The sequence below is a fragment of the Lissotriton helveticus genome, chromosome 7 (genome assembly GCF_964261635.1).
Source record: "Lissotriton helveticus chromosome 7, aLisHel1.1, whole genome shotgun sequence".
NCBI lineage: Eukaryota > Metazoa > Chordata > Amphibia > Caudata > Salamandridae > Lissotriton > Lissotriton helveticus.
Genome location: NC_136068.1, coordinates 1,713,711,322 through 1,713,737,822, shown reverse-complemented (window position 1 = coordinate 1,713,737,822; position 26,501 = coordinate 1,713,711,322). Strand labels below are relative to the sequence as shown.

Below are 26,501 nucleotides of genomic sequence, written 5' to 3'. Positions count from 1 at the left end.
TTCTTCACCATGTCGTCAAGAGAAGAACCAAAAAGTTTAACCCCAGAAAAAGGAATTTTCATGAGCAAGTTTTTCTGTGCAGCATCAGCCTTCCAGGAACGGAGCCACAACTGACGCCTCGCAGCCACAGAGGATCCAGCCGCAGAAGCAGCAGCCCCCAGCGAATCAAAGGAGACATCAGACAGCAGACGAACCTGCTGCTCCATCATCGCCAGGATAGAAGAAACATCCTCCCCCTGGTCCAACAACTCCGACAGAGACTGAAAATCCTTGAGCAAGGACTGGATAGTGTAAGACGAATAGGCCGCAGCCCTGATAGAAAAATTGGCAGCCGCAAAAGTGTGTTTCACAGCACCATCCACCTTACGGTCAACCGGGTCAGCAGGAGAAGAGTCCTCCGAGACAACGGACCCATGTGAAGACATGCTCGCCAACAAAGAGTCAACCTTCACTGAGGCAGGGTATTTCACCGCAAAATCCTGAAGAGGGTACCTCTTACTCAAGAAACGAGGAAAGGAACCTTTGTCCACATCCTTCCATTCATTCTCGAGGACCTTCAAGACAGAGGAATGGAGAGGCAAAGAATCAGGCTCGGGACGATGATATTGCGAAAACAGATCGTCTTCCAGAGGCACATCAGAAGCAGGGAACACCAAGTTTTCGCGAATGTGGCCCAGCACCTCCTTCAGGTCGTCACCTTGTACAAAGCGACCCCTGACATCAACCGCCTCTTCATTCTCAGAATCAGCATCAGCAGCAGCGCCATCAACCCTCGCCTTTTTAGGAGGAGGGACAGGCACATGACCCTGCAAAGCAGCAGAAACAGCAGTATTAATCATCTGCCGCAAAAGTTCCATAGAGGGAACATGCACCCCCGAACCGGAAGCCACGTCCAAAGGAGCAGGATCACCCATGCCAGATGAAAGATCCCAGAAAGCCAGCCTCGTGTAAGAAAAACAAACACAGGCAAAAACGAAGAACAGGCCCGGTAAAGTAGGACCCCAGGTTGCTAAGCAACCCAACCAACTCCACCTGGACCGAAGCCGAAGGCCACAAAAGCAGCCGGAAGAGCCGCGCGCCGCAGTAGAAACGAGGCATAGACTGCAGCGCGCCGAGCCCAATGAACCCCATAATGCGGCTCCCGCTCCGCAGGAAACACGAAGAGGCATGAAACACGCCGGCGCGGAGACCGGCATCAGGTAAGCCCGCAGACCGGTAAAATTCAACTGCAGCACCCGGCTCCCAGAGAACACGCACCCGGCCGTGGAACGTCCGCACAGCAGGACGCGCGGCCGGGAACGAAAAAACGGCATACAGGACACAAGGCGTCCCGCCCAATTATAACCAACACCAGCCGTATACAGAGAAGCCACTCCAGTCCGCTTAAGCAGGACGCGAGGCAACCAGGCAGAAGAAGGGGGAAACAAGACAATCAGCAAAACGAAGCCAAAGTAAATGACAAATTAACGCATGCAAATACCAACAAACATCCCCCAACTAGATACCACAGGGCAAGGGGAACCGCTAAAGCAGGAACCCCGGCCCACTCACCTGACCAGCAGGGAAAACACAGCACTCGGAGAAGTGCAGAAAAAAAGAACAGGCTGGGCTGCTTGTTATGTGTCCTTTTATGTGATTGGAGGAAGCCTCTGGGGCCATATTGGAGGAGGGAGGGGAGACTAGAGCGCTGCTCTTTAGGTCTCGCCCTGGAACAGGGACGGAGACTTATAGTCGGCTGATGCCGGGGAATGAGGGACACAAAACTGGCACGATTTTTAGCATTCGGATTTGGCTGCGCGAACGCGCACGTTCCGTCCTGCGCCGCCCTCCCAGCCTACTGCGCATGCGCCGCCCTCCCAGCCTACCGCGCATGCATGCATGCACACAGACACAGACACACACACACACACACGTCGCAGACAGACACTCGCTCACACACACACTCCCTCCCCCACAGTCACACACACGCACTCCAAGACACATACACACACGCACGCACACACATACACACACATACACAGGCCGCCCCCCCCCCCGCGCCTACATGCTCCTCTCCCTCCGCCCGCCCGCCGCTCAGCAACGCACTCACCGGCTTCCTCTCCTCAGCTGCAAGGCCCGGCAGCAGGACTCTTCTTCCCTCCTTCGGCACCGGGGCGCAGGGTAGGCTCCTGCCTGCTCCGGTGCTCCCTGCTCCCAACACGGCTCCAATCGCGGCTCTTCCGTGGGAGGCGGGGTAGGCTCCCGCCCTCCTACTTCCTGTTTCCGGGTGTCGCGCCGGCCTGCCTGACTTCCTGGTCGCAGGCCGGCAGAGTAACGAGGATGTTTTGCGGTATGTATTTATTTATTTCATTATGCATTTTTATATAGCGCAGACTTTACCCGAAGGCGGTATTTATTTATTTATGTATTTATGCATTTTTATATAGCGCGGACTTTACCCGAAGGCGGTATTTCTTTATTCATGTATTTATGCATTTTTATATAGCGCGGACTTTACCCGAAGGCGGTAATGCTTGCCTTAGCGTAATGGTGTTCCTTCTTAATTTATTGGTGGTGTCCCTGTTAGAATTATTCCCACTTTTAGTCTAGCAATGCTTGGCATGATGTTGGCATCTTTGGCATTATTGAGCCCATCCCTGGTATAATGGGACCACAACGTATTGTGGGCATTCTTGACCCAATTGTGCTTCTCTTCACCAGCGGTGATGGTCATCCCTGGCATGCGATGGGTGTTCATGGAATTGGATGTTGATATGTAGACATGTAAAGCCAGACTCTGTCCATGGGGCAGTAATATTCATGAGTACTTGATGACATGGAGATCAAAGATACAACTAAAACTGAAAAGCCATTATTTTGAGAGACTGTCATATTTGTTTTTGGGAATCAGAAATATTTATTAAAATGAAATGCTTGTAATAACAAGCCAATGCATGATTACCAGCTGTGATCGTGTTTTCAAAATGTTTGTAAAGTTGATATTAAAGTGATAATTCATGCTAATTTCTGTAGTCTTATTTACATCTTGTTTACAATTATACTATACTACTAATGTATGTTTACTAGCCATAACTGTACTGTTATATGTTACATTTTAATTACAGTGTTTGCCTTTTACAATCATTTTCTTACAAACTACCTCGTAAAACAAAAATATTTATGGCTAAAATATTTTGCACTGTTTGCACAATATATTTGTGATGTTTACACTTACCTATTTGAAATTAAAATGTACAAATGGACATTTAGTCAATTACCATTAAAAAGTTTAACTTTTTTGCTAAGATATTCTTGTAATCTTTTTTGCAAACAAATTTAAATACTGCATAAATAATTTTAACAACAAATACTTTATATGTAGCTTTTTATGTACATAAGAAAACTATAGCATAAAGCAAAAAACATTGCCATTTACAATAATAATAGCTCAAACTTAAATAATGCGAGACCTATTGCATTGCAAATGCTTGTTTTAATTTACTTGGAGTTCTGTGTGGAGCCGGAGGCTCATATGTATATTACTGTGGCGAGGAAGACTGGACGAGGAGGTAATGATCTGCCCCCACCCCCGCTGGCATCGCTCCTCTTCTGTAAACGTCTGGCTCCTTCCAGGGGCCGCGGCGCGGGGTATAAAAGGAGGAGCCGAGGCGCCTGGCGGACAAGGACTGCAGGAAGCGCTAGAGAAGCTCCCGCTCTGACAGCGGAATACCCGCGACCCTCGCACCGACGCCATGGACGTCACCATCAGCCACCCCTGGATGCGGCGCCCCTGGTTCCCGGGTCCCCTCTTCCCCAGCCGCCTCTTCGACCAGCGCTTCGGCGAGGGGCTCCTGGACACCGACCTCCTCCCCGGCTTCTCGGGCAGCGTCTTCCCCTATGCCCGGACGCCCAGCCTGCACCTCCCGCTGGAGGCCGGCCTCTCCGAGGTAAGTGGCTTTTGGAGGGCAACGACCGCTGAACCTGTCGCTGCGGATAGGCGGGCAGCCGCGGCAGGGGCATTAACCCACCGAGATAGCTGATGACATCTTATACCCCGCATAGCTCTGCATCAGTGTTAATTGTCCGAATGTGTTCCGCACAGTAACCTGGGTCTGGATAATGGATTCATTTACCTGTTTGCAGTTTATTCCTGGTTCAGTACACCAGGTTGAGGGCTCTTCGGCAACTCACAGGTGCGTGTAGATCGCTGTGCTATCTGTGTGTATAGGATGCTAGAGGGTGAAACACTTTAAATAACATCGTTTCTAGGCTCTTTAAAGCTGCATTCATTCAGCGACGCTACGTTTAGCTGTTGCTAGGATAGGTTTGCTGCAACATTTGTCTAATGCGGGGGCTAAGTATACTCCACCGTGTACGGCAGTGGGAAGGCCAATCAACAGCAGGGTGTGAACATGCGCCCTTTACCTTGTGCACTTACGAGAAGGAGCCGCGTTAACCCGCTGAGCTACCTCACTAACATTGGAAACTAGGACCTGCCGTTACGCGGACTCTGCCCCGCCCCTGCGATGTTTCAGCGGTTCTGGTACTATATTAAAATTCACAGGCATTTTAGGGGGCTAGTTAAAGAATGGTTGCCTTCCTTCTTATAATAAAGACATGTATTTTAAGAAGGGTCTGGGTGCCTGCGTCTGCTCAGGTCAGCCTGGTGTCTGTGCAGTAGGGTGCCCACTAGTCGAGCTTGTGGACGTAGATTCCAGTCGCAGCGCAGCCTTTCATCCTTTCGAAGTGGATGAAAGTGCGGCACTGAGTGCACACGCAGAATCTGCGCCGAGGGTCGGTGTTCGTGCACTGGCGCCCGCTGTGGCCTGTTGATGCACAAATATAGATATTAAGGCGTCGAGGGGCTACGCGTTCGTCGGCTGGCAGCCCAGGGCCGCGTGTTTATTGTTGACATGCAGCTCGACCTTTGTGGAAGGGGCGGAGACCCCAGGGTGCCCGGGGTGGCGCGACAGGGGGGCGGGAAATAAAAATACTTGGGAGAACTTTCTAGAAGTAGCTGGGCTGGTGAGACATAACGAGGGTGGCGGGGGCAGGAGGAAAGAGGGAGAGAAACAAAAAGGGAGCCGTGGGGGTCTCCAAAGAGGGGGCGGACACATAAAAACAATAATACCGTTGGATCTGCTCCTGAGCCTGTGTGTCCTCGAATGACCCTAGTAGAGCAGCCGGTGTTGTGTTGTGCACGGCTGTTCTTGCTTTGGTTGTGTCTTTGTGTGATCACTTGTACACATAGGTAGGCGCGTCACACCCCCTGACAGCGTGCGATCTGTGGGCGCCTCTCTAAGGATCTGTGTCTGTCTGTGGGCGTGACACTCGAGCGGGGTGTCACGCATCGAGTAGATCTGCGTGTGTGTTCACCTGATGGGGTGTCGAGGATCCCTGGGTGTGATTTCTGCACAGAGACCTCGGTCTGTGTGCGCCTTTCTGAGGATCCGTGTCTGTCTGTGGGCGTGACACCCCAGCGGCCGCGCCTCCGAACTTTTAATCTTGTATTATGTGAGGCGTGTCGTGGGTGTGCTTGCATTTTTTCTGTTGGGGGCGGTCACTTCCGTCTATTATGTTTGTGACTGAGCCTGGCTCCTCCTGTGCTCCATTTGTTCTTGTGTGTTTTACAAATCTGTCACACGCCTGGGGGCGTAACACAGAGCCCTGGGTGTGTCCTTTCCTCAGCGTATGTGCCAGGTTTACAAGCGTGTGGGTGTGTTGCTGATCGTCTGTGTTTATTTATGTTTGCTGTTTTCGTAGCGTGAGCTCGACCTAAAGGTATTGAAGCCCTAAAGGTATTGAGTGCTTTAAATTAGCAACAAGGAGGGCAAGTTATATTATATAAATATATATATTATATTGCTAGGCGCAGGGAGATGAAGTGATTTGCCCAGAAACTCAAGTGCAGATTTGCAAGCCCCATGCGCCGCTTTTCACATGTGAAAAATGACGCAAACGTGGTGCAAGGGGCTTGCAAATATGCCCCTCAGGATGTTGCCGAGGTTCGAATCGGGTTCCAAATTTGGTAGCTCTGGCCCTTACGCCACACCCGATGCGTTTTCGTCTATAACGTCCCGCGCTGTTTATATGCACAGATTTGACAAAGTGATTCCTCCCATGTCAGGTCGTTGTGGTTTCTCCCACAGCATATTTACGGCCCACGCACGGTGTCCTGTATGCTGCGGCAGCACATGCAGTTTGTCCTTACCTACAGAGTATACTCGGCTCGCACGCCCACCTATACTCCTTTCCCACAGCATATGCTCTCGCTTTTTAACATACTCCTTTCCTACAGGGAGCTCTCAGCTCGCACTCACGTGTACTCCTTTCCCACGGGTGCTCTCAGATCACATGCGTGTGTTCTCATGCAGTCCGCTCCCATGGTTCCCTTTCCTGCATACTACTGTGAACCTCGGCACACACCTGTTCTACCTTTTTACAGTATACTGCTACTTCGCTCCCACAGGTGTAACCTTTGCTCTACAATGTAGTCTCTTCTCAACTTCATGCGCGTTCTCAGTTCCTGTAGGGTACTCTCATTTCACGTCCACACGTGCTAGCCGTTATAGTGCCAATATCGGCGCCACTCACCAGCCCGCTCGCAGTAACATATATTTAGCAGAAATAAGCAGACAAGACAACTTTTTTGTTGGAGAAAAGTAGCTGCAGGTTTATTAGCATATACACAAAGCCAACAAGGTGGGTTATCTCACAGGCGATCCAAAAGGCAAGCCGCCCCTCGCGACCTACCACCTGATGGGCCAATTTGCAACGTGGCCTTAGCCAATTGTTGCTTAGCGGTTATGGGAGGAGATAGCCCCTCCCAATTCCGGTGAAACATTGGTCCACCCTCTTGCTCACGCCCCCCCCCTACGAGGGGAGGAGCGTTCAAACGACCCCCGGTTGTATAGGTTTCCAACCGCCCGTAGGATAGCGGGGCGCCGTCGTACCCCCAGGGTCCATCGCACAGACTTCCTGGGGATATTAGGCCTCAGCATCCTTTGTGCTCCTGAAGAGGGTACTCCCGGGTACCTTTCCGCCTCTGGATCGCCCTGTAACTCCTCCTGCAACACAAATGAGAAAAGATTAGAAACATCCCCCCCCCAACCCTGAAAGCGCCGGGTATGCGGCAGGGAGGGAAACGGCGTCCGGGTGAGGGGACAGCGGACAAAGAGGCCGCTCGGTGGGCGGGGGAGGAATATATACTCTCCCCCGCCCACCACAGGAAGGAAGTGACGCGCGGGACCCCCTTGGGTCCGAAAGAGCTGGGCTGCCCCGTGTGCCTTCCTGTGGCACTACGGTGGCCGCCCTCTTATCTGTGTCCCCTGCGGGGACGTGTCGGTCGGCCTGCATAGTGCCAATATCGGCGCCACTCACCAGCACGCTCGCAGTAATATATATTTCGCAGAAATAAGCAGACAAGACAACTTTTTTGTTGGAGAAAAGTAGCTGCAGGTTTATTAGCATATACACAATGCCAACAAGGTGGGTTATCTTACAGGCGATCCAAAAGGCAAGCCGCCCCTCGCGACCTACCACCTGATGGGCCAATTTGCAACGTGGCCTTAGCCAATCGTTGCTTAGCGGTTATGGGAGGAGATAGCCCCTCCCAATTCCGGTGAACCATTGGTTCACCCTCTTGCTCACGCCCCCCCCTACGAGGGGTGGAGCGTTCAAGCGACCCCCGGTTGTACAGGTTTCCAACCGCCCGTAGGATAGCGGGGCGCCGTCGTACCCCCAGGGTCCACCGCACAGACTTCCTGGGGATATTAGGCCTCAGCATCCTTTGTGCTCCTGAAGAGGGTACTCCCAGGTACCTTTCCGCCTCTGGATCGCCCTGTAACTCCTCCACAGACCTAGGTGTGGCGACCGTCGCAGCCAGGGCCCCCCACCAAGGCCGGCATTCCTCCTAGCACCTACTAGCTCTTACTAGGGTCTCTTCCCTATTTAGAAAACAGGTCCATACCCACGTGGACCGCTGACCCAAAAGTCCAGCAACACCAAGGGAGTTTGGCTTGGGCTTATAGCCCACATGTAAAAGGCCAAATCTCTGCCCAAGATATTTACGCATGGCGCAGCAAACTTCGTGCGAGCCAGCTTCCTTACTGTTCCATACAGGGAATCATGCCACTGGAGCTCGGGATAAGAAATCAGACCACAGAGTTCATCTGTCACTACCGTGTGGGCAATTCCCCTAGTGTTCTTCCTCTAAAGTGCCTGCTAGCCCCAGAGCCCAGACAAATTAACAATACTTCTCCCAGGCTCCACGGCGACACAGCCTGGTGTCACAACAAGGTGGAGGGAAAGAGTACTGAAAACCTCCCCGAAGGGCCAACTAGTGCAGTCTACCCTGCCTGCTGGCCATATGACCGGACCCAGAAACCCGGTCCCTGCTAACCACCCGTGTGAGCCTAGCTGCCTCCACCAGGACGGTGTCGGGCTATCGTGATTAGTGTCACCTGCTGCGCTGAGATCTCTTTGGGGGATCCGCTGGGACCCATATGTGTCCCTGCAAATACTGCGTCCTGCACTAGGCCCCTAATGCCTAACTCCGTCCCCCGAGGACATTTGCCAGCCCGATGCCCCCTAGCAGCTTATGTTAATGGCATAGGGCCTTGCACCCCCAGTCAAAGTGTGTGAACCACATTACTTGAAGGTGACCAGAAAAGGAGAGTGGCTGGTCCTGTCCTGTTAAGGCCTGTAACTGGCCGTTCCCACCTAGTAGAGACTGTCGTGCCATGGGAAGAGTGACCTGAGCACGGGTGTCCCAGGTACCAGCCCGGTAGGAGGGGGTACTAACCAGAATGCAACTTGACCCAACTTCTGCAGTGGGAAAGCCATCGAGTAAAGTTGACTGACTTGGCAGATCTCGAGGCAAAACTTATTTTCCATGCCTGCCCCCGTCACAAATACATTAGTTGGGCAGCCCACCGCTGGTCGCAAGCTTCTCCATCAAGCGGATGAGGCCAATTGAGAGATTCGCACAGGCAACATCCCTTATAACACTGTGCAGGGATCTCCTCATGTTAGACACTTGTGTAAGGCGTCCCTGTGCCTGGCCTGCGTTGTACCCTAGGAAGCTAAACAAGCAGCCTATACAACTGTATGTGCATCCTGTGGCACTGAGGGAACTAAACTTCCTCATCTTCCTACCTGGTCAGTGAACACTGCCAAAGGACTCCAGCCTATCTTACCTGAAAACAACTAAATTGAAATTGTCTGGGTGAAAAGCCTATCCAAGCACCTAGTCGAGGTCCCTCCACTGCGAGTCAACCCCGATGAGGAACGTATACTGAGGAAATTCCTGTCCCTTGCGGACCCTACACCAAAAGACAGCTAAAGCGATCGCCTACATGGGCTACCCAGCTTACACATGCAAAGGTGCTGAGAAGTGCTTGGTGATAGGCCACTAAGACAAAGCCTCCCTATTCTTACTTAGAAAAGGAGCGCTCCCAAACCACAAGTCCCGCTCAGTGTATAGTCTATGCTTCAAAGTGCATGAGGTAACTGCGCCACAGTAATAGCTATTTAGCATAGCCAAAACGAGAAAAGGCCGCCCCCCCATCCATATCTACCAAGGTGTCAACTGCTAAGTGTGACATTACCATCCATACAGTGCACTATGAGTGACCAAAAAGGACCAGAATAACACTTTCGTGCCAGCAATCGAACAATGGAGCTGAGTAAGCCCCAAATCAGGTATAGGTATGAAGAGAGACGCCTCAACTTGAGCATGCCAACCCAGTCTAATATCACGAAGACAGCGACCAAGCTTAAGTCTCTTGGAAGAGTTTGGAAGAGTCACCGAAAATATCCATGACTCTATAGTGAGTTGCTGCGGAATGTGTAGCAAACATGTAACCATCCCCTGATAAAGTATGGAAACACATTCTGAAAGAAAGAGTAAGCCCGAGCACTGTCAGAAACTCTTCCCATAGAGGGCGTGCAAGCGCTGGACTGTATCAAATACAAAGCTTATCCAAACAGGGGCCCCCACCTTGTATTCTAACCTGGACACCGATCATACAACCGCGTGTGTGTTGTGTAGCGTTGGCACTCCTGACCTGGATAGGGAAATAAAAGAAATGAGTCCACTGAGGCGCCACCGCCCCTATGCGATGTGGGTAAAGATGCCGTTCACCCTGCCTGACCCTGGTGAATGCAGCCCCTAGATGCCCTTCTTCGAGTAAAACGTGCATCACTGTTCTGGCAGGCACCTGGACACCCTTCCCCCTCTGTACAAGTGGTAAGAAGAGCTGTCGCTTGTTCCTTAAAATTGAATACGCAGATCCGCTGTATAATGATATCAGGGAGGCAGTTACTCAAAGAAAGTCCCAATGACCAATGGATGAGGATCCATGGATACAAACACCCAGCTTGCTAGCAACATTCATGAGATAAATTGCCACTTGTATACATGTCATTAACCCTTAGTACAAGTCAAAAGGTACTATACCACCAACGTTGTGAGGCTCCCTGGTGCCCTTGGGCCAAAATTGTGTGCTATCCGGTGGCTGTAACTAAAAAGTCTGCTTAAAGTAACAGGATGCAAGGATAGAGACTAGTGTTTCCACTTTGTAGCACAGCAGCAGCTCATAATATACTGTAAATAAATCCTCGTTACTTCACGACCTAAGTTTTGCACGGACAACAGCTGAAAAGAATCTCAGCTATTTGAAAACCCGATTGGTTGGCCATCAACACGTCACCCTTTAGCCTATTTGTAAACATTCACGAATACCTAAAGAAGGCCACACCAGGAGCTAACCAAGCTGGGGGAGTATATCGGGACCGCCTGAAGAAGTACACCGGCAAGTTATGCTGTTCTTAGCGGTGCACCAGAAAACCAACCAGCCCACTGAGCCAAAGTGTCTGCTGGAAAGCAGTAGTGGGACATTAAGCCCTATATTCATTATCCTGGGCAACTTAACCGCCTAGGGTGTGAACCAGACAGTCCATATAGGCCTGGAGTTAATCTGCCCTAGTGCAACCTAGTGACTGGCTCCCTGCTGGCCTCCCCAAGTTACATGTAGAAGAGCCCTGCTGTCTGCGCGAACCCTCAATGGTGCAGTATAAACCCTTTCTCTGTGTTAGGCACTGTAACCTGCACACGTCACCTTTTTCTTGCAACAGTTTGGTACCTCTTACATGGTTTTTCCTTTCATTACTTGCACAAGCTCCAGCATTGCCTACATAACGTACGTTCCTGAGGTTGAGAGTCTGCCTTGGATTGCAGTACGTTACTTCTACTTTATCCGCGGTCGCGGTTAGCGCGCTACGTGTGGACCAAGAACAGATTACATGATGTGCTATGTGTAATTGTAAAATTGCATTCTCCATCTGAGCTGCTCCCCAAAGCGTCACCCCAGCACTGTCTTCGCCGACACGAGCACAGGACAGTAATGGTGCGGCAGCTTGCATCGCCCTTAAAACCATGGGAGATAAGGATTTGTCCCGGAACACCGATGACCAATGTGGGACTGGTAAGCAAGTGTATTAGAGAAAGACTAAGAATGTCTGCACACCGAAGAGAAAGATCAACTTGGTCATGAGTCGGATCATATTACTAATGTCTTGTACTTAGAAGGTCTAAGCACCTGAAGTCCGTCTGTAAGCGCTGTATTGGCATGCACTGCCATTAACAAGCATTACTCACAGGAACACAACATTTACTTAAATACCCGCTCGACCGTGCTGGGATTCGAACACCACGAAACGCAGGTCAATACCCTGAAGGAGATGCACCCACCGAGCTGACTTGCCAGCAGGAAGCAAACAAATGGTGGAGTAATTAAGGACATGTAAGACCCTTCCTTTTCTGTGCACCCGCTCCAATAGGGGAAATTAATCGAAACATCTTAAAAGCAATCTGAAGGCGGAGAATATCTGTACTAAAAGTAAATTGACAAGTAAGCCAGTATGAGCTAGGCCTCACACCTTACGGCCAAAGCATATGAAGAGCCAGACTTTTTTTTTTTGTACTCGACCAAAAGAATTGGAGCGCTTTACCGAGCACCGTATTTCAATAACACAATGAGGCACGGGGAGACAATGGGATTTGCCTGGGCGCGCTCCCGAGGCTCGAACACCGGTCTCCCGCATCACATACGGCAAATAAACAAAACAAGTAGCGTGGGGCCGGGTCCCTTGTACTATGGCAGCGTAATGACCGGTGCTGGTTGGGCCACCCCGCAAAATGCCTAGCGCATAAAAGTGCCACCATTTCCCTGGGACCCGAAGCCACTGCTGCATAGCTAGCAGCTCTGGGTGCACAGACGCACCCCCAACAACCCGAGCAGCATGCTAGATGGGATCCCCAATGAAACAAAGACAAACATCCCAAGGACACGGGGACTGTCGGGAGACAGCATTCATCACTAACAGGCATCTGTTAGCTCCTGGGAAAAAACTTTGCATGGGAGGTAGGGAGCTGCAAACTTCCTGATCGGGCAGTATTACTGTCAGCGGTCATAACTTGGTCCATTCACAGCTAACTGGACTCGCACCAACCTTAAGAGCCACTATAGCCACGCCCACTGCCCACACCTCAGGGCCATGCCAGGAGGTCGTGTCCGACCCGTTTGCTACCGCAACTCCCACCTTGCATGGCCAGGGAGGCTCAGGGGCCATCAAGTGGCGTCGGGTCACGCCATCCTTAGAAAGGCGCTTGTGTTCCTAAGCAAATAATGTTAATGAATAATAATGAAGGGAAATATTGTGATGCGGAGCCAAGTGAAACTCGGCACTGAACTGTAAAACGGAATCGGGCTAGTGAAGCTGCCAGCAGCTACAAAGCTCTACATCTCTTCCCCCCATCTTCGACAAGTGCGTGCCAAGTTCACAGAACAATGCTGGATGTGCTGCTGCTGCGCTTAGTTACCCCAGCAGCATGGCAATGCTAAGGCACATCCTTGAACGCCGCCGCGCATGAGTTCCACTCGGATTTCATTTGTGCGGATAAGACACTCCGATTTTATTGGCCACCTGGTGAACACATTGCTCCCTATTCGTGTGGGGCTGCTCACCCGCACGAATGCATACCTGGAATTGGATGCAAGCTGGTTTACCCCTGGCAATGCAAGCAGGCTCGTCGGCTACCCGCACCCCTATCTTGCTGCACTGGGGCAATAATGCCCTGGAACTGGTTATACGGGGGCTGAACCCCGCCCCACCCAACCACAAGGCGAGCGCCCGCCGATCACCCACCACTTTGTAGATGATCTTTAAAGGATCTAACTCGGGCCTCTAATTGCATCACAGAATAGCAACTGAGGGCACGGGCACGACCCGAAACTCTTGGCGCGTGACACCGCACTCCAAAGGGCCCACCCCTTCTAGAGACAAGCTGCCAAAGATAGATGCGGCTACACAAGATATGTCCACAGCGAAATACCCCGACCACAAAGGAACCAACGCACCGCCAACACAGCTGTGCTGAGCACTATATCCTCAATGAGCTCTAAGCATGCGCACGTCCGCGCAGGGACACTGGCTCGAATACAGCGGTCAGAAACTACAAACCTCTCATAGGAAGTCACCAGCAGTTGGTATACATGCTATATACCAACTAGCGCAAAGAACCATCTCCCTACAATATCTAACCCGTTATAACAGATGTGGGCATAGAGACCCTGCTTGACCAGAAAATGGGCGCACACGACCGCCATTATCCACCACGTGAGCCGGACACTGAAGAGACCTGTTGACCTAACAAATGGCCGCCCACAGCCGCCATTACCCACGTGCGCCGGTCCGAAACACAGAACTGCCCACGTAATAGGCCGCCCCCCGGACGCCCTTACCCCCGTGCGCTGACAAAACTTCCCAAGCCCTAACGCCAGCACCATCCCCGAGCTCGGGCTGCTCCGTGCTCTCACTTACCACGCCGAGAGCTAGCCCGGGGACATGCGTGCCCCTTGCCACCTCTCCCAATTGGTAAGTGGCTCCATGAACAGCCTCCCCCTAGACTGTGTCTGCTCGATACTAAACACCATATCAGGGACGCCTCTAGCCCGTGTAGGCAGACATCCATTCCCGCAGCTTAGCGAAAGCATAACATAACAATCGCACGAGGAACATGCTAGCTGTACGAACTGCGACAAGGCGTTACAATCAGTACAATCGGCAATAAGTGCATACAGCTCACGCATGTCAAAGAAAAACACTCAAACGTGAATAAAACTTCAGCCCTTTCATTGCATGCCGTAACGCCCGGAAAACACAGGGCTAGACTGAACACACCCGTAAACTTTAAAATAGATCGGACATTGCAGTAGTAAAACCAGAAACAGTCCAATCCTTACAACTAAACGCATAACCCAAACGCTGAAGGCGCATACTAAAGCCCACACCCGGCCCCTCAGCGTTGTGCGTGGTCACCGCCCATCCTGTCCAAGCCAAGAGAAGACCTCACATTTGCATCCGATCGCCATAGTGCCAATATCGGCGCCACTCACCAGCCCGCTCACAGTAACATACATTTGGCAGAAATAAGCAGACAAGACAACTTTTTTGTTGGAGAAAAGTAGCTGCAGGTTTATTAGCATATACACAATGCCAACACGGTGGGTTATCTTACAGGCGATCCAAAAGGCAAGCCGCCCCTCGCGACCTACCACCTGACGGGCCAATTTGCAACGTGGCCTTAGCCAATCGTTGCTTAGCGGTTCTGGGAGGAGATAGCCCCTCCCACTTCCAGTGAACCATTGGTCCACCCTCCTGCTCACGCCCCTCCCCTACGAGGGGCGGAGCGTTCAAGCAACCCCCGGTTGTACAGGTTTCCAACCGCCCGTAGGATAGCGGGGCGCCGTCGTACCCCCAGGGTCCACCGCACAGACTTCCTGGGGATATTAGGCCTCAGCATCCTTTGAGCTCCTGAAGAGGGTACTCCCGGGTACCTTTCCGCCTCTGGATCGCCCTGTAACTCCTCCTGCAACATAAATGAGAAAAGATTAGAAACCCCCCCCCCCCAACCCTGAAAGCGCCGGGTATGTGGAAGGGAGGGAAACGGCGTCAGGGTGAGGGGACAGCGGACAAAGAGGCCGCTCGGTGGGCGGGGGAGGAATATATACTCCCCCCCCGCCCACCACAGGAAGGACGTGACGCGTGGGACCCCCCGGGTCCTAAAGAGCTGGGCTGCCCCGTGTGCCTTCCTGTGGCACTACGGTGGCCGCCCTCTTATCTGTGTCCCCTGCGGGGACGTGTCGGTCGGCCTGCATAGTGCCAATATCGGCGCCACTCACCAGCCCGCTCACAGTAACATACATTTGGCAGAAATAAGCAGACAAGACAACTTCTTTGTTGGAGAAAAGTAGCTGCAGGTTTATTAGCATATACACAATGCCAACACGGTGGGTTATCTTACAGGCGATCCAAAAGGCAAGCCGCCCCTCGCGACCTACCACCTGACGGGCCAATTTGCAACGTGGCCTTAGCCAATCGTTGCTTAGCGGTTATGGGAGGAGATAGCCCCTCCCACTTCCAGTGAACCATTGGTCCACCCTCCTGCTCACGCCCCCCCCTACGAGGGGCGGAGCGTTCAAGCAACCCCCGGTTGTACAGGTTTCCAACCGCCCGTAGGATAGCGGGGCGCCGTCGTACCCCCAGGGTCCACCGCACAGACTTCCTGGGGATATTAGGCCTCAGCATCCTTTGTGCTCCTGAAGAGGGTACTCCCGGGTACCTTTCCGCCTCTGGATCGCCCTGTAACTCCTCCACAGACCTGGGTGTGGCGACCGTCGCAGCCAGGGCCCCCCACCAAGGCCGGCATTCCTCCTAGCTGTTCCTTAATTGCTATTACTAGAGTCTCTTCCCTATTCAGAAAAACAGGTCCATACCCCACGTGGACCGCTGACCCAAAAGTCAAGCAACACCAAGGGAGTTTGGCTTGGGCTTATAGCCCACATGTTAGAGGCCAAATCTCTGCCCAAGATATCTACGCATGGCGCAGCAAACCTCGTGCGAGCCAGTTGCCTTACTGTTCCATACAGGGCATCATGCCACTGGAGCTCGGGATAAGGAATCAGACCACAGAGCTCCTCTGTCCCTACCGCATGGGCAATTCCCCTAGTGTTCTTCCTCTCAAGTGCCTGCTAGCCCCATAGCCCAGACAAATTAACAATACTTCTCCAAGGCTCCCCGGCGCCGCAGCCTGGTGTCACAACAAGGCGGAGGGAAAGAGGTGTGTTGCCTGTGGATGGTACTGAAACCTCCATGAAGGGCCAACAGGTGCGGTCTACCCTGCTTGCTGACCCTAAGACCGGACACCGAATCCCGGTCACTGCTAAGCAGCTGTGTGAGCCTACATACATCCGCCGGGACGGTGTCGGGCTACCGAGATATAGTCTCTGCCCCTTTAATTATATCCGCACAGGACCTCCCGTGTGTTGGCTCCAGCGCCTCCCCTGACTAGCGCCTTGCCTAAAGAGATGGAGACATGTCTGACCACTGAAAATTTCCTGTCCCCCACTGGCGGCGAGACCCACCGTAAGATCGTTGTGGTCATTCTATCAAGTGCCATAGAACATTGCAGTGACCAGCTAGTAACGGACCTAGGTGCACGCACAAGGTGTCACGGCTAGCATAAGGGGGATTGAGCGCGTAGCGTCCTGATCATGATCCACTGCAAGGCTTTGCAACGGGGCAACCTACGCCGCTTACTGAGCAAGCGCCGGGGTGGAGTTGAATCACAATAGAGTGTCCCAAGGTTCCCAATATGTGGGTAGGAGTATCCGCTGGAACCCGTCTGATAAAGTGTAACCGTTACACGCACCTCAGTCCAAAACACCCTTGCCTGATCTTCAGAGGCACCTAGGGCCCGCTACCCCCGCGGTAAGGGAAAACTGACCCATACCCCCCAGACTGGGAATCGAACACTATCACCCCCCACATGCTCTAGCTAAAGATGGCTGCCCATGACCTGGCAAGGATCGACATTTGCGCAAGTGGTCCCCCTGTGCTTTGCCTTAGTTGGCCCCTATGATGCGCTTAACAAGCAGCCTTTACAACTGTAAACCATTCTGTGCAACTAGGGGAACAAATACTTCCTCCTCGTACTCTCTGGTAAGTGAACGCTGCACGAGGAATCCCAACTTTCGTACCTGGAAACAACTAAATAGATACGTTCTGGGTAGCTCGCTTACCCAAGCACCTAGCCTGGGGCCCTCCCCTGCGAGACAACCCCTGTTGTGAAACTTTAGACTGTGGAATTTGCCTGCCCCTTGCGTACCTGAAAAACATCTAAAGCAATCGCCTACCTGGCCGCATGTGGACCACCAATTGTCCCCCGAAAAGAACAAGTGGAGGCTAAAAGCATCAGCTTGACCACCGTGGAGTCAGAGCTGATAGGTCTTCGTGGGATCAGACTGGGGGAGGTATGAGTGCCCTAGCCTCCCTAAATTTCTACAAACGGAGCACTACGCTTCCGACAGCCCATCTGTTGACATGGTCAATGCTGCATAGTTGCACAAGCTTAAGCGGCCACCATAAAGCTTTCTCGCATAGTCCATCATGAACTAGGCCCCATTTTTCAGAGCTACCCAGCTTGCACAGGCAAAAGGGCTGATAAGAGCTTTGTGAATAGCCGCTAAGACAACCCTCCCTATCCTGACGTAGAAAAGGCACGCTAACCAACAAGGCCGTCTCATAGGAGAACGCTACATGGTGCATAAGAGAATAAAGCCACTGTACTAGCTTTCTTGCACCCAAACCAGAAAAAGTCACCCCCTTCCATAGCCACCAAGGCGTAACTGCTACGTGTAACATTTCCATCAGTCCAGTGCACTATGAGTGACATCAAGGACCGGCATAGCACTTTCGTACCCAGCGCTAAGAAACGCGTGGTAATTGGCCGCTGTGCCAATGTCTCCCTATCTATACTTACGAAAGGAGCGCTCCCATACACCCCGCCCATCCGTTGGATTAGTCAATGCTTCCTAGTGCAAAGCTAACTAAGCCACCATTGTAGTTTTCGTGCATAGCCAACCAAGGAATAGCAGCCCCCAACCATAGCCGCCAAGGTGTCAACCACTAATTGGGACATGTCCATCAATTTTGTGCACTAAGAGTGGCATACCCCGACCTGAAAAACTTTCTTGCCAGCCCTCCAATCCTCAAGCCGAGTGAAAACTAAATCAGAAAATACACCCAATTGACCGACAAGAGACTCTAGCGGGCCAAGAAAAAGGGCTGCTTTAGCAGCTAGACCAGAGCCTGAAGTGTGCCTGAATGAAACAATAACCTATATACGCTACCTTAGGGAGTCAAAGTGCCGGTATGGTAGCAAACTGCGTAGCTTAGGAGGAGCAGAGTAGCACAAACTTCAGTCAGTCTGACCCTGGTGAATGCAGCCCCTGGAAGCCCTTGCCTGCCAGACACAGCAGTTAGCATTACCAACAGCCTAGCAGAGGCTCCAGACCGAGTAAAACGTGCATCACACTTCTGGTAGGCACCCGGACACCCTTCCCCCTCTGTACAAGTGGGAAGGAGAGCAGTCGCTCGTTCCCTACAAAGTGCCTACGCATAATCCGCTGCATAAGGATATCCGGGAGGCACTTACTCAAAGAAAGTCCCAAATGACCACTGGATGAGGATACCTGGGTACAAACACACGGCCTGCTAGCAACCTTCTGGAGATAAATTGCCACTTGAGCACCTGTAATTAAACCTTAGTACCAGTCAAAAGCTACTATACCACCGACGTTGTGAGTCTCCCTGGTGCCCTTGTGCCAAAATTGTCTGCTGTCCGGTGGCTGCAACTAAAAGTCTTATTAAAGTAACAGGGTGCCAGGAAAGAGACTAGTGTTCCCCTTTGTAGCACAGCAGCAGCTCATAATATACCGTAACTGAATCCTCGTTACTTCACTACCTACGTTTCGCACTGTCAACAGCTGAAAAGAATCTTACCAACTTGAAAACCCGATTGGTTGGTCATCAACACGTCACCCTTAGCCTATTTGTAACATTCATGAATACCAAAAGCAGGCCACACCTGGAGCAACCAAGCTGCCCGCCTGAGTCCTGGGGAGGACCTGGGTGACCCGGACCCCAGCTCACGGCCCCTTCCCGAGTGTGCCTCACCCTTATACCTGTAGATATCACAGGTGGCCCCCATGTGGGTCGTGCAGTTCCACAGCGCTGTTCCTGCATGTGAGACAATAAACATACATTAGCAGCCCTGCCCCCCCTCACATACCCATTTGTGTTCTCTGCAATCAAGCAGGGGGCCAACAATGCCCCACACGCTCCTTAGGTCAAGCCTGTTATCTGTTACGAAAACTAGTTAATCCCCCAATCCATCCTAGGAAGGAGTACAGAGGGACCCACCCTTGCGTGTCGACAGGGCAGGAGAACAACATGTAGTATAATGTGAAAAAAGACCTTACGTCCTTGCAAAATAAATACTCTAACTATGGGAGTGCCCCCACAGTGGATCCAAGGCTAACGAGTTTGCCCAGAGGAAAGGGATCCTTCTAGGCGCTGAATAGCAGTAGTCTCTTGATGCCAAACGCAAAAGTACTCGACTATCGTCCTCAGAGGATGAAAGTCTGAGAAAGGTCAACCGGGAGTAGAACCTGTTTCAGTGGTGTCAAGCTCCGACCCCAGAGGTGGATCAAGTCCCCTGTGCCACCCAACCCGGCGTCATGTTTAGTTCCTAATGAGAAGCGCACAGACCCCTTAGAGAAAGTTCAGCGCTAAATGGGGCTAAGAAAGATAGAGTGCCTGATTGTCAGGTGCAGCGGGCTGCACACTGCCCCCATCGCCACCAGAACCCGGCTTCATGTTTGGTTCCTAATGTGAAGCGCACAGACCCCTTAGAGAAAGGTCCGCGCTAACTGGGGCTAAGAAAGATAGAGTGCCTTGTTGTCAGCTGCAGCATGATGCACACTGGCCCCATCGCGCTACGACCTATAACCTGTAATTGGTCCTGGTGGCCCCTGTGTGGGTAGGGCTGTACTCCAGTGCTGATCCTGCAGGTGAGACACAAAACATCCATAAGCAGCCCTGCCACCCTCACAAATCCAAAATGTTCTCTACGAACAGGCCGGGGCCAACAGTGTCCCCCCTGCTACCGAGATCCAACCAGAATGTCCGGTACAAGAACAGTTTGTCCAACTAAATACTTGGAGGGAGTGGGGAGGGACAAACCCTTGAGTAGCGCCGGGCTATTGTTAAGCGTGACATGAAAACGGAGTAAGCTGGAGGTATGCTAGGACAGGAGACGACCCTAGCACTAACTGGTGCAGACGGCGCTATGTGAGGCATAAAATATTGTGCACCAAACTTGGTGAAAATCTGCCCTCAGAGACACCCCTTAATAACTGCACCCGGGCCTTCCTGTGCTTGCGGGAGGAAGTCTGCCTCCCGACTGGCACCTAATCGTTATGGCCAATGTATCCGGTAAACGATGCAGCCGGAACATTAACTTGACTACTCCAAGGAAGTGGACTTTGAGGATGCCCTAAGGAGCGGAGTTAAAAGGCGCAGTGGGGCCTGTAAATAAGACTTCCCACTCTCCCTTGGGCACGGTGAAGACCGTAATGCTTGAGCTCGGAAAGCACCACATCCTGACCACATTAAACTGACCCTCCCCACCACTTGCAGGGACTACAGTACCAAATCCAACCTAACTGTAGCAAGCTGTGGGTGACGGAATAAAAATTCACCATGTAATACGCGGGGATGCCTGCACACAGGCAAATACCCCATACAACCAAAAGGGGAGTAATAAAACCCACCTACGTCAATACACTCGCGCCAGTGACTCAACTATAAGCCCTTGACCCCTCTTTACTGAGACAGCATAGACACAGCATTGTTAACACACACCATGTCCCTGTTCCCCCCAGCCAGACTCAGAAAGCTTCTCTGCAGTGCCACCACGAAGCCAACTACAGTCAATAATGAGTGCCATGAAGGAATCCATGAAAATCCCCAAAGCATCCACGTTCCAGCAAAGCACTGCGGCGCAAACAGAAGCCTGCCAGGTCCCTGGGCATCACTAATGACCCCGCCGGCCCCTACTTGCAACGTAATATCTCACAACACTGGCAGAGAATGAAGACTGGCAAGTACAAAGCTGTGCTGTTGCGAGGGAAAACGTGAAAGAGCAAAATTTGCCAATTTTTTCCTGTAACACACCGTAGGCAAAAGTACCATGCTGACGAGCCTAGGCTAAGTAAACCATCCGTAATGAGCACCGCGTGATTATCCCTGGGTTCTAGGAGCACTTAGTAATGTCACCCAATGCCTAAACCTCCAGGCGCGGGGGGAAAAGTGAATTTTCTTAAAATTACCCCTGCGTACTTATATATCATCATCACGCTTCCGACGGATAGTGATTCACGCTTCCCAAGCGTGTAAGGAAAATGAGAATGGCCCCTAACCGGCTACGTACTTAGTGCGCTTCACAAAACAGGCCTGAAAACTAATTGTGCACCAACGCCTATGGTAAAAGTCCGCGCCATATAGGAAGGGTCTAAATACATAAATTAAATATAAATAAAGCGATCGCACCAAAAGACAGGAAAAGCGGAAGCCCGCCTGCCGGGTAGAAGGATGGACCACTGACCCGACAAAATGGCCAGAGCGGAAAGGGGGTGGGGGAAGACGAAAATGGCCGACGAGCTTTCGCGCCATTTCCCCCCCATCGCCAAAGATTAGTAGCCAACCTCCCGACTATGCAGAAGTACGCCGGACAGCAGAGGCGATGAACCTGAAATAGCATTCTATAGTGTTGGTTCCTGGTGCGTGCCACTTACGGGGGGGCCCTAGTGATCCACACTATGCGCCAGCTCCCCACACGCAAACTCGGCCCGCAGAAAACACCGCGTGGAGACGGTACCGATGAGAAAAGGATGCCGTCCCGTCTAAAGTTCAAATAAATAAAACGAAAGAGACACCTTACTTCTGTCAAAACTGAACTCTTTCCTAAAAGAATCCTTGCGAATATGTTTACAGTTTGCAATGAAGACCGGAAATAAGTAACAGGGTCAACAACCGTCCAAAGCGAGACCCCTGCAACCGCTTAACAGGATCCATTCACAAATAAACGTCCCGTCCAGAGAACTACCTTCAGGCTGGCATACCATTGGAGGTGAATCACGAAACCTTGTGTCCTGTGAAAGTCTCGGGGGAAATCCTAGCGACCCCTCTTAGACATCACAAATACAGCAATGCTTGGACTGCTCCTTCCCCACGAGTGTTAGAAGGGGGGGGTGGGGGACTAACAGTCGACTCCCCTCCCTTGCAGCTCCCTCAGGCGATGGCGAGAATCTCCGCGTGAGTAAAGCCTACGCTCAAAGTTATCGAACACTTCTGATTCACTCCTGATGCAACTTCTTCGCACCCCTCGCTAACGCAAGGAAAAGTTATTAACTCGGTATAACTACTTAATCCAAAAATAATGGCACACTAGAAACTTCTGCTCAGGAAATCATCAAAGCACAGTCTGCACCTTCACAAAGAAACTACTCACCAAACTCGCTCGATCGGGCAAACTCAAAGCTCCGCTCGCCGCCGCAGCCCTAAAGCGCTGCACCTCTGCCCGCGGAGCGCGGTCAACTAATGCCTCCTAGCTTACACGGGCATTGCGGGCTTAACACTAGAAGTGTTCCTGCCGACGGTCTGAAACTGGCTTGCATGGGACAAGCTCTAAAGCACAAGCCAACTACAATCGTATCCGAGAACGGAATCCAGGGCAGCAGACCCGGGATCGCCCCTTTCCGAGCTGTGCCAAAATTGCCACTGTTCAATGATGAGCGGAAAACAGCCTCCCCTCGTGCAAAGGCTCTCCAATAAATCAAGCCGCCCTACCCACTAATACAAACGAGGCGGGCCCACTAGCCCACGCAAATACCAAGGCTGTGCACCGGAGTACCTCCCGTGTTACCGGCTAGCGCACGCGACCCGCAGCATTAGCCTTAGCACCCCACTGTCCCCTCACTAAGAATACGGACACACACCAACTATAAAGCAATTCACAATAAATGCCCTATCTGCGGAGCGAACTCAGGACCTTCGGATAATGAGACTGACGCGCTGCCTACTGCTCTATGAAAGCAGCCCCAACTCACCGCAAGAGAAAGCAAGCCTGCGAACAGCGGACACCACCACACGCGGACGCCAGACCAGGCCGCTAAACGAGCTGCCAGAGGGCACTCAAACGGCGTCAGGGTGAGGGGACAGCGGACAAAGAGGCCGCTCGGTGGGCGGGGGAGGAATATATACTCCCCCCCCCCCGCCCACCACAGGAAGGACGTGACGCGTGGGACCCCCCGGGTCCTAAAGAGCTGGGCTGCCCCGTGTGCCTTCCTGTGGCACTACGGTGGCCGCCCTCTTATCTGTGTCCCCTGCGGGGACGTGTCGGTCGGCCTGCAAAGTTTATAACCGAAGCAGTGCTAGCCAAGCGAACACTGTCAATAAACGCCCAAAGGGTGACCTCCTCTTCGTGAACAAACACCACCTCCCTCAGCCCGGGATGCAGGGTATGCACAAAACCTCAGTAGCCCGTGAAAACCCACTGCACAGAGAACACAACCGCAGACTTCTACGCCAGTGATATGGAAAATCAGCTGTGCAAGGCCAAAACATGGCACCGCACACGATGCATGGAGAGGGAAGAGATGAGAGTGACCGGAAGCACCGAAAAGGGGTGTATAGGTAACGCACTGGCATTAACCTTAACTAGCTGGAGTTCCTGTGCAGATCGGGTGCGGATGCAACCGGGGAGCTCCCCCTCCCCTCTGGGCACTGCAGCCTGAAGCAATCGCGCCCGCGGCGGTCCGAAGAAAAGTGTGAAGGTACCATCCAGAAGACAAATGCCTTAAGCAATTAACAATCAATAAATCCACCCGAGGCGGGGGTAGTTCTGCCAGTGAACGAAGGAACGGCAGAGACGGAATAACCTACTATGACCAAACGCGCCAAGGGATGCTACCGACCGTCGCCTGCTCTTAATGTCCCCGTCCCCCCAAACTGCCGAAATGAAGTAGAGGGCCGAGCTGCACCAGGCGCAGAAGTGAGGAAAAACGGGGCGGGGGCGTGCTGGCAAGAAGCCTAACTTCTAAACACCTCCGACCACCGTACCCAATGTATGCCACCAAGCACCCTCATCGCCCCCCGACAATACCCGCGTTACAACCGGGCCCTCCTGGCCTTGCACCGCCCATATGCATCTTTCCCACTAATTCCCGAGGCCAGCCAGGAGACCGTACCCCACAAGGCTGCCCTCAAACCCGCACGATGAGGCTCGGGAACATTGAACAACACAACACTCACCCGAAAACACAGGGCCACAAAAACCCGACGCGAGACCAAGACGAGCCAAACGGCGTCAGGGTGAGGGGACAGCGGACAAACACACCTGTTCTACCTTTTTACAGTATACTGCTACTTCGCTCCCACAGGTGTAACCTTTGCTCTACAGTGTAGTCTCTTCTCAACTTCATGCGCGTTCTCAGTTCCTGTAGGGTACTCTCATTTCACGTCCACACGTGCTAGCCGTTATTCTTGGCTCATGCCCGCACGTGCTTCCGTTGCTTACAGATGCTTTCAAGTCACACATCTTTGTTCTTCTCCCTCAGGTGACGCTGGATAAGGACAAGTTCTCCGTGCACCTGGACGTGAAACACTTCTCACCAGAGGAGATCAACGTGAAAGTGATCGGAGACTGCGTGGAGGTGCACGCCAAGCACGAGGAGAGACAGGTGAGGCGCACTGTAGAGTTCATGGGTCACAGTCAGGTGGTGGGACCACAGGGGATTTTCTTTTCCCCGCCCTCACCGTCTGCTATCGGACTTTAGCTTCCTCCAATTAGTGAGGGGTTGGTCTTTACTAGTGATGACAAGCTTAGGCCCTGACGGACATTTTATCCTGACTTCCAGGCCCTGGGCATTGCTTCCAATCTGGGCCCGCCCTCTCCTGCCCAGGTCTAGCTTCGCCATTGCTCTTGGGTGAGGAGAGGGAGCCCTTGTGCACTGGGGACCAAAGATGGCTGATTCTTGTCTTCCCTCCCAGCTCCCCTGGGGAAGGAGGGGATGGGTCTGAATACAGATTTAGAGAGACTGCACTTGTGGCGGGCTGTGGGAAGTTGGGGACGCGCCATGAGAGCGATGCTGGTTGCTCTTCACCTGTACTCACCATCTTCTTCCTCCCTCCCCTGCAGGACGAGCACGGCTTCATCTCGCGAGAGTTCCACCGCCGCTACACCATCCCCAAGGTGGTGAACCCCGCGGCCATCACCAGCGCGCTCTCGCCCGACGGCATCCTGTCCATCGAGGCGCCCACGGTGGAGGCCAAGAAGCCCGAAGAGCGCACCATCCCCATCGTGTGCCAGGACAAGCCCGCTGTGGCCGGGAAGTGAGCCCGGGAGGAGCCCCGGCGCCATGCCTGGACTGTGCCCCCTGCGGCTGATGCTAAGCTGACCTTTGACCTTGGATACCAGGCTGAGAGACCACCCTCGAGGCGGACTGCCCACAAAACAAACATGGACGTTTCTTATAGACTATTGCTTGTGAGTGGCTGGCCAGGTCTGGCGAAGTTTGTGACTGACCCTGTCGAGGCTCCACTGGCCTTTAGGTAGCAGCGGCCAGAAACAGATTAACACTGGCCTCTGAGAACACTGTAATCTGGGGACATTACAGGACCCCGGGTAAATGCTCTCTCTGTGCCCGGCCTGCTTCTATGCGCTCTTTCCGCTCAATTTTGTGTGTTTTTGTTTCTTTTCTCTGTTTTGTAACCAGTACAACGGTGCTGTGTACAATAAAGTAATAAAGCGGGGCCTGGTTTGAGAAACAGGATTGGGCTTGTGTCTTCGGCTGCTAGGTGGACTTCCACGGGACCAGGTATAATCTTAGGCCGCAAGGTTGGAGTAAGGGGGCGGGTTGTTCGGGACTTCTTTTTCTGGGGAGGGAGGTAACTGAACATTGATTTTTCCTCTCTGGATCTACACAGTCCGTTGTGCAGGACATAGCTGAGGCCGCCTTTCAAAGTCCAGGACTGGCTTCTCAGGCCCTAGACTTTAGGACCCCCAAAACTGTGGCCCCTCATGCTTCAAAGGGTTCTCATCCCCCCCTCCCGGGCAAGGTGGATGCATTTCATTTAAACTGAAGCCTGGTGTAACATGCACCACCACAGCAAACACAAGAGATGCTTTTCACCTGTCAGAGCAGCCTTTCATGGAAACTTGGATTTAGATCGGATTTTTACTGAGAGTTTGAGTTGTTTTCATGTAGTACTTGATTCTCCTCCTGTACTTGCGTTCAGCATTAGGATATACGTGTATGGCACATTTGCTAAGCAGAGAGCTGTTGTTCTGTTCCTCGTGCTGATTGTTGTAACTCATGGAACAATCATCTGTATTATAACACGGAATAACAAAGCAAGCAAGACCTCTACCATCTCACCCTGAGGGGGCTCCAAGCAAAGGGGTCTCCTTCAAGTATGTTCTTGATTTGCAAGGAATCTCAGGAGACTGTAACCTTTAGTTCAACATCACACCCCTGAGACTGTAACAGAAAGGG

The 26,501-nt window shown here is 52.3% G+C and overlaps 1 protein-coding gene across 1 annotated transcript; it reads left to right on the top strand.

Moving 5' to 3' along the window:
* The first annotated feature begins 3,631 nt into the window (after window positions 1-3,631).
* On the top strand, window positions 3,632-25,776 carry LOC144770687 (alpha-crystallin B chain-like). Its single transcript, XM_078655409.1, has 3 exons — window positions 3,632-3,926; window positions 24,564-24,686; window positions 25,145-25,776. Exons 1-3 carry the CDS (start codon window positions 3,732-3,734, stop codon window positions 25,340-25,342), a joined length of 516 nt encoding a protein of 171 aa, XP_078511535.1. The 5' UTR covers window positions 3,632-3,731; the 3' UTR covers window positions 25,343-25,776.
* Window positions 25,777-26,501: the final 725 nt, after the last annotated feature.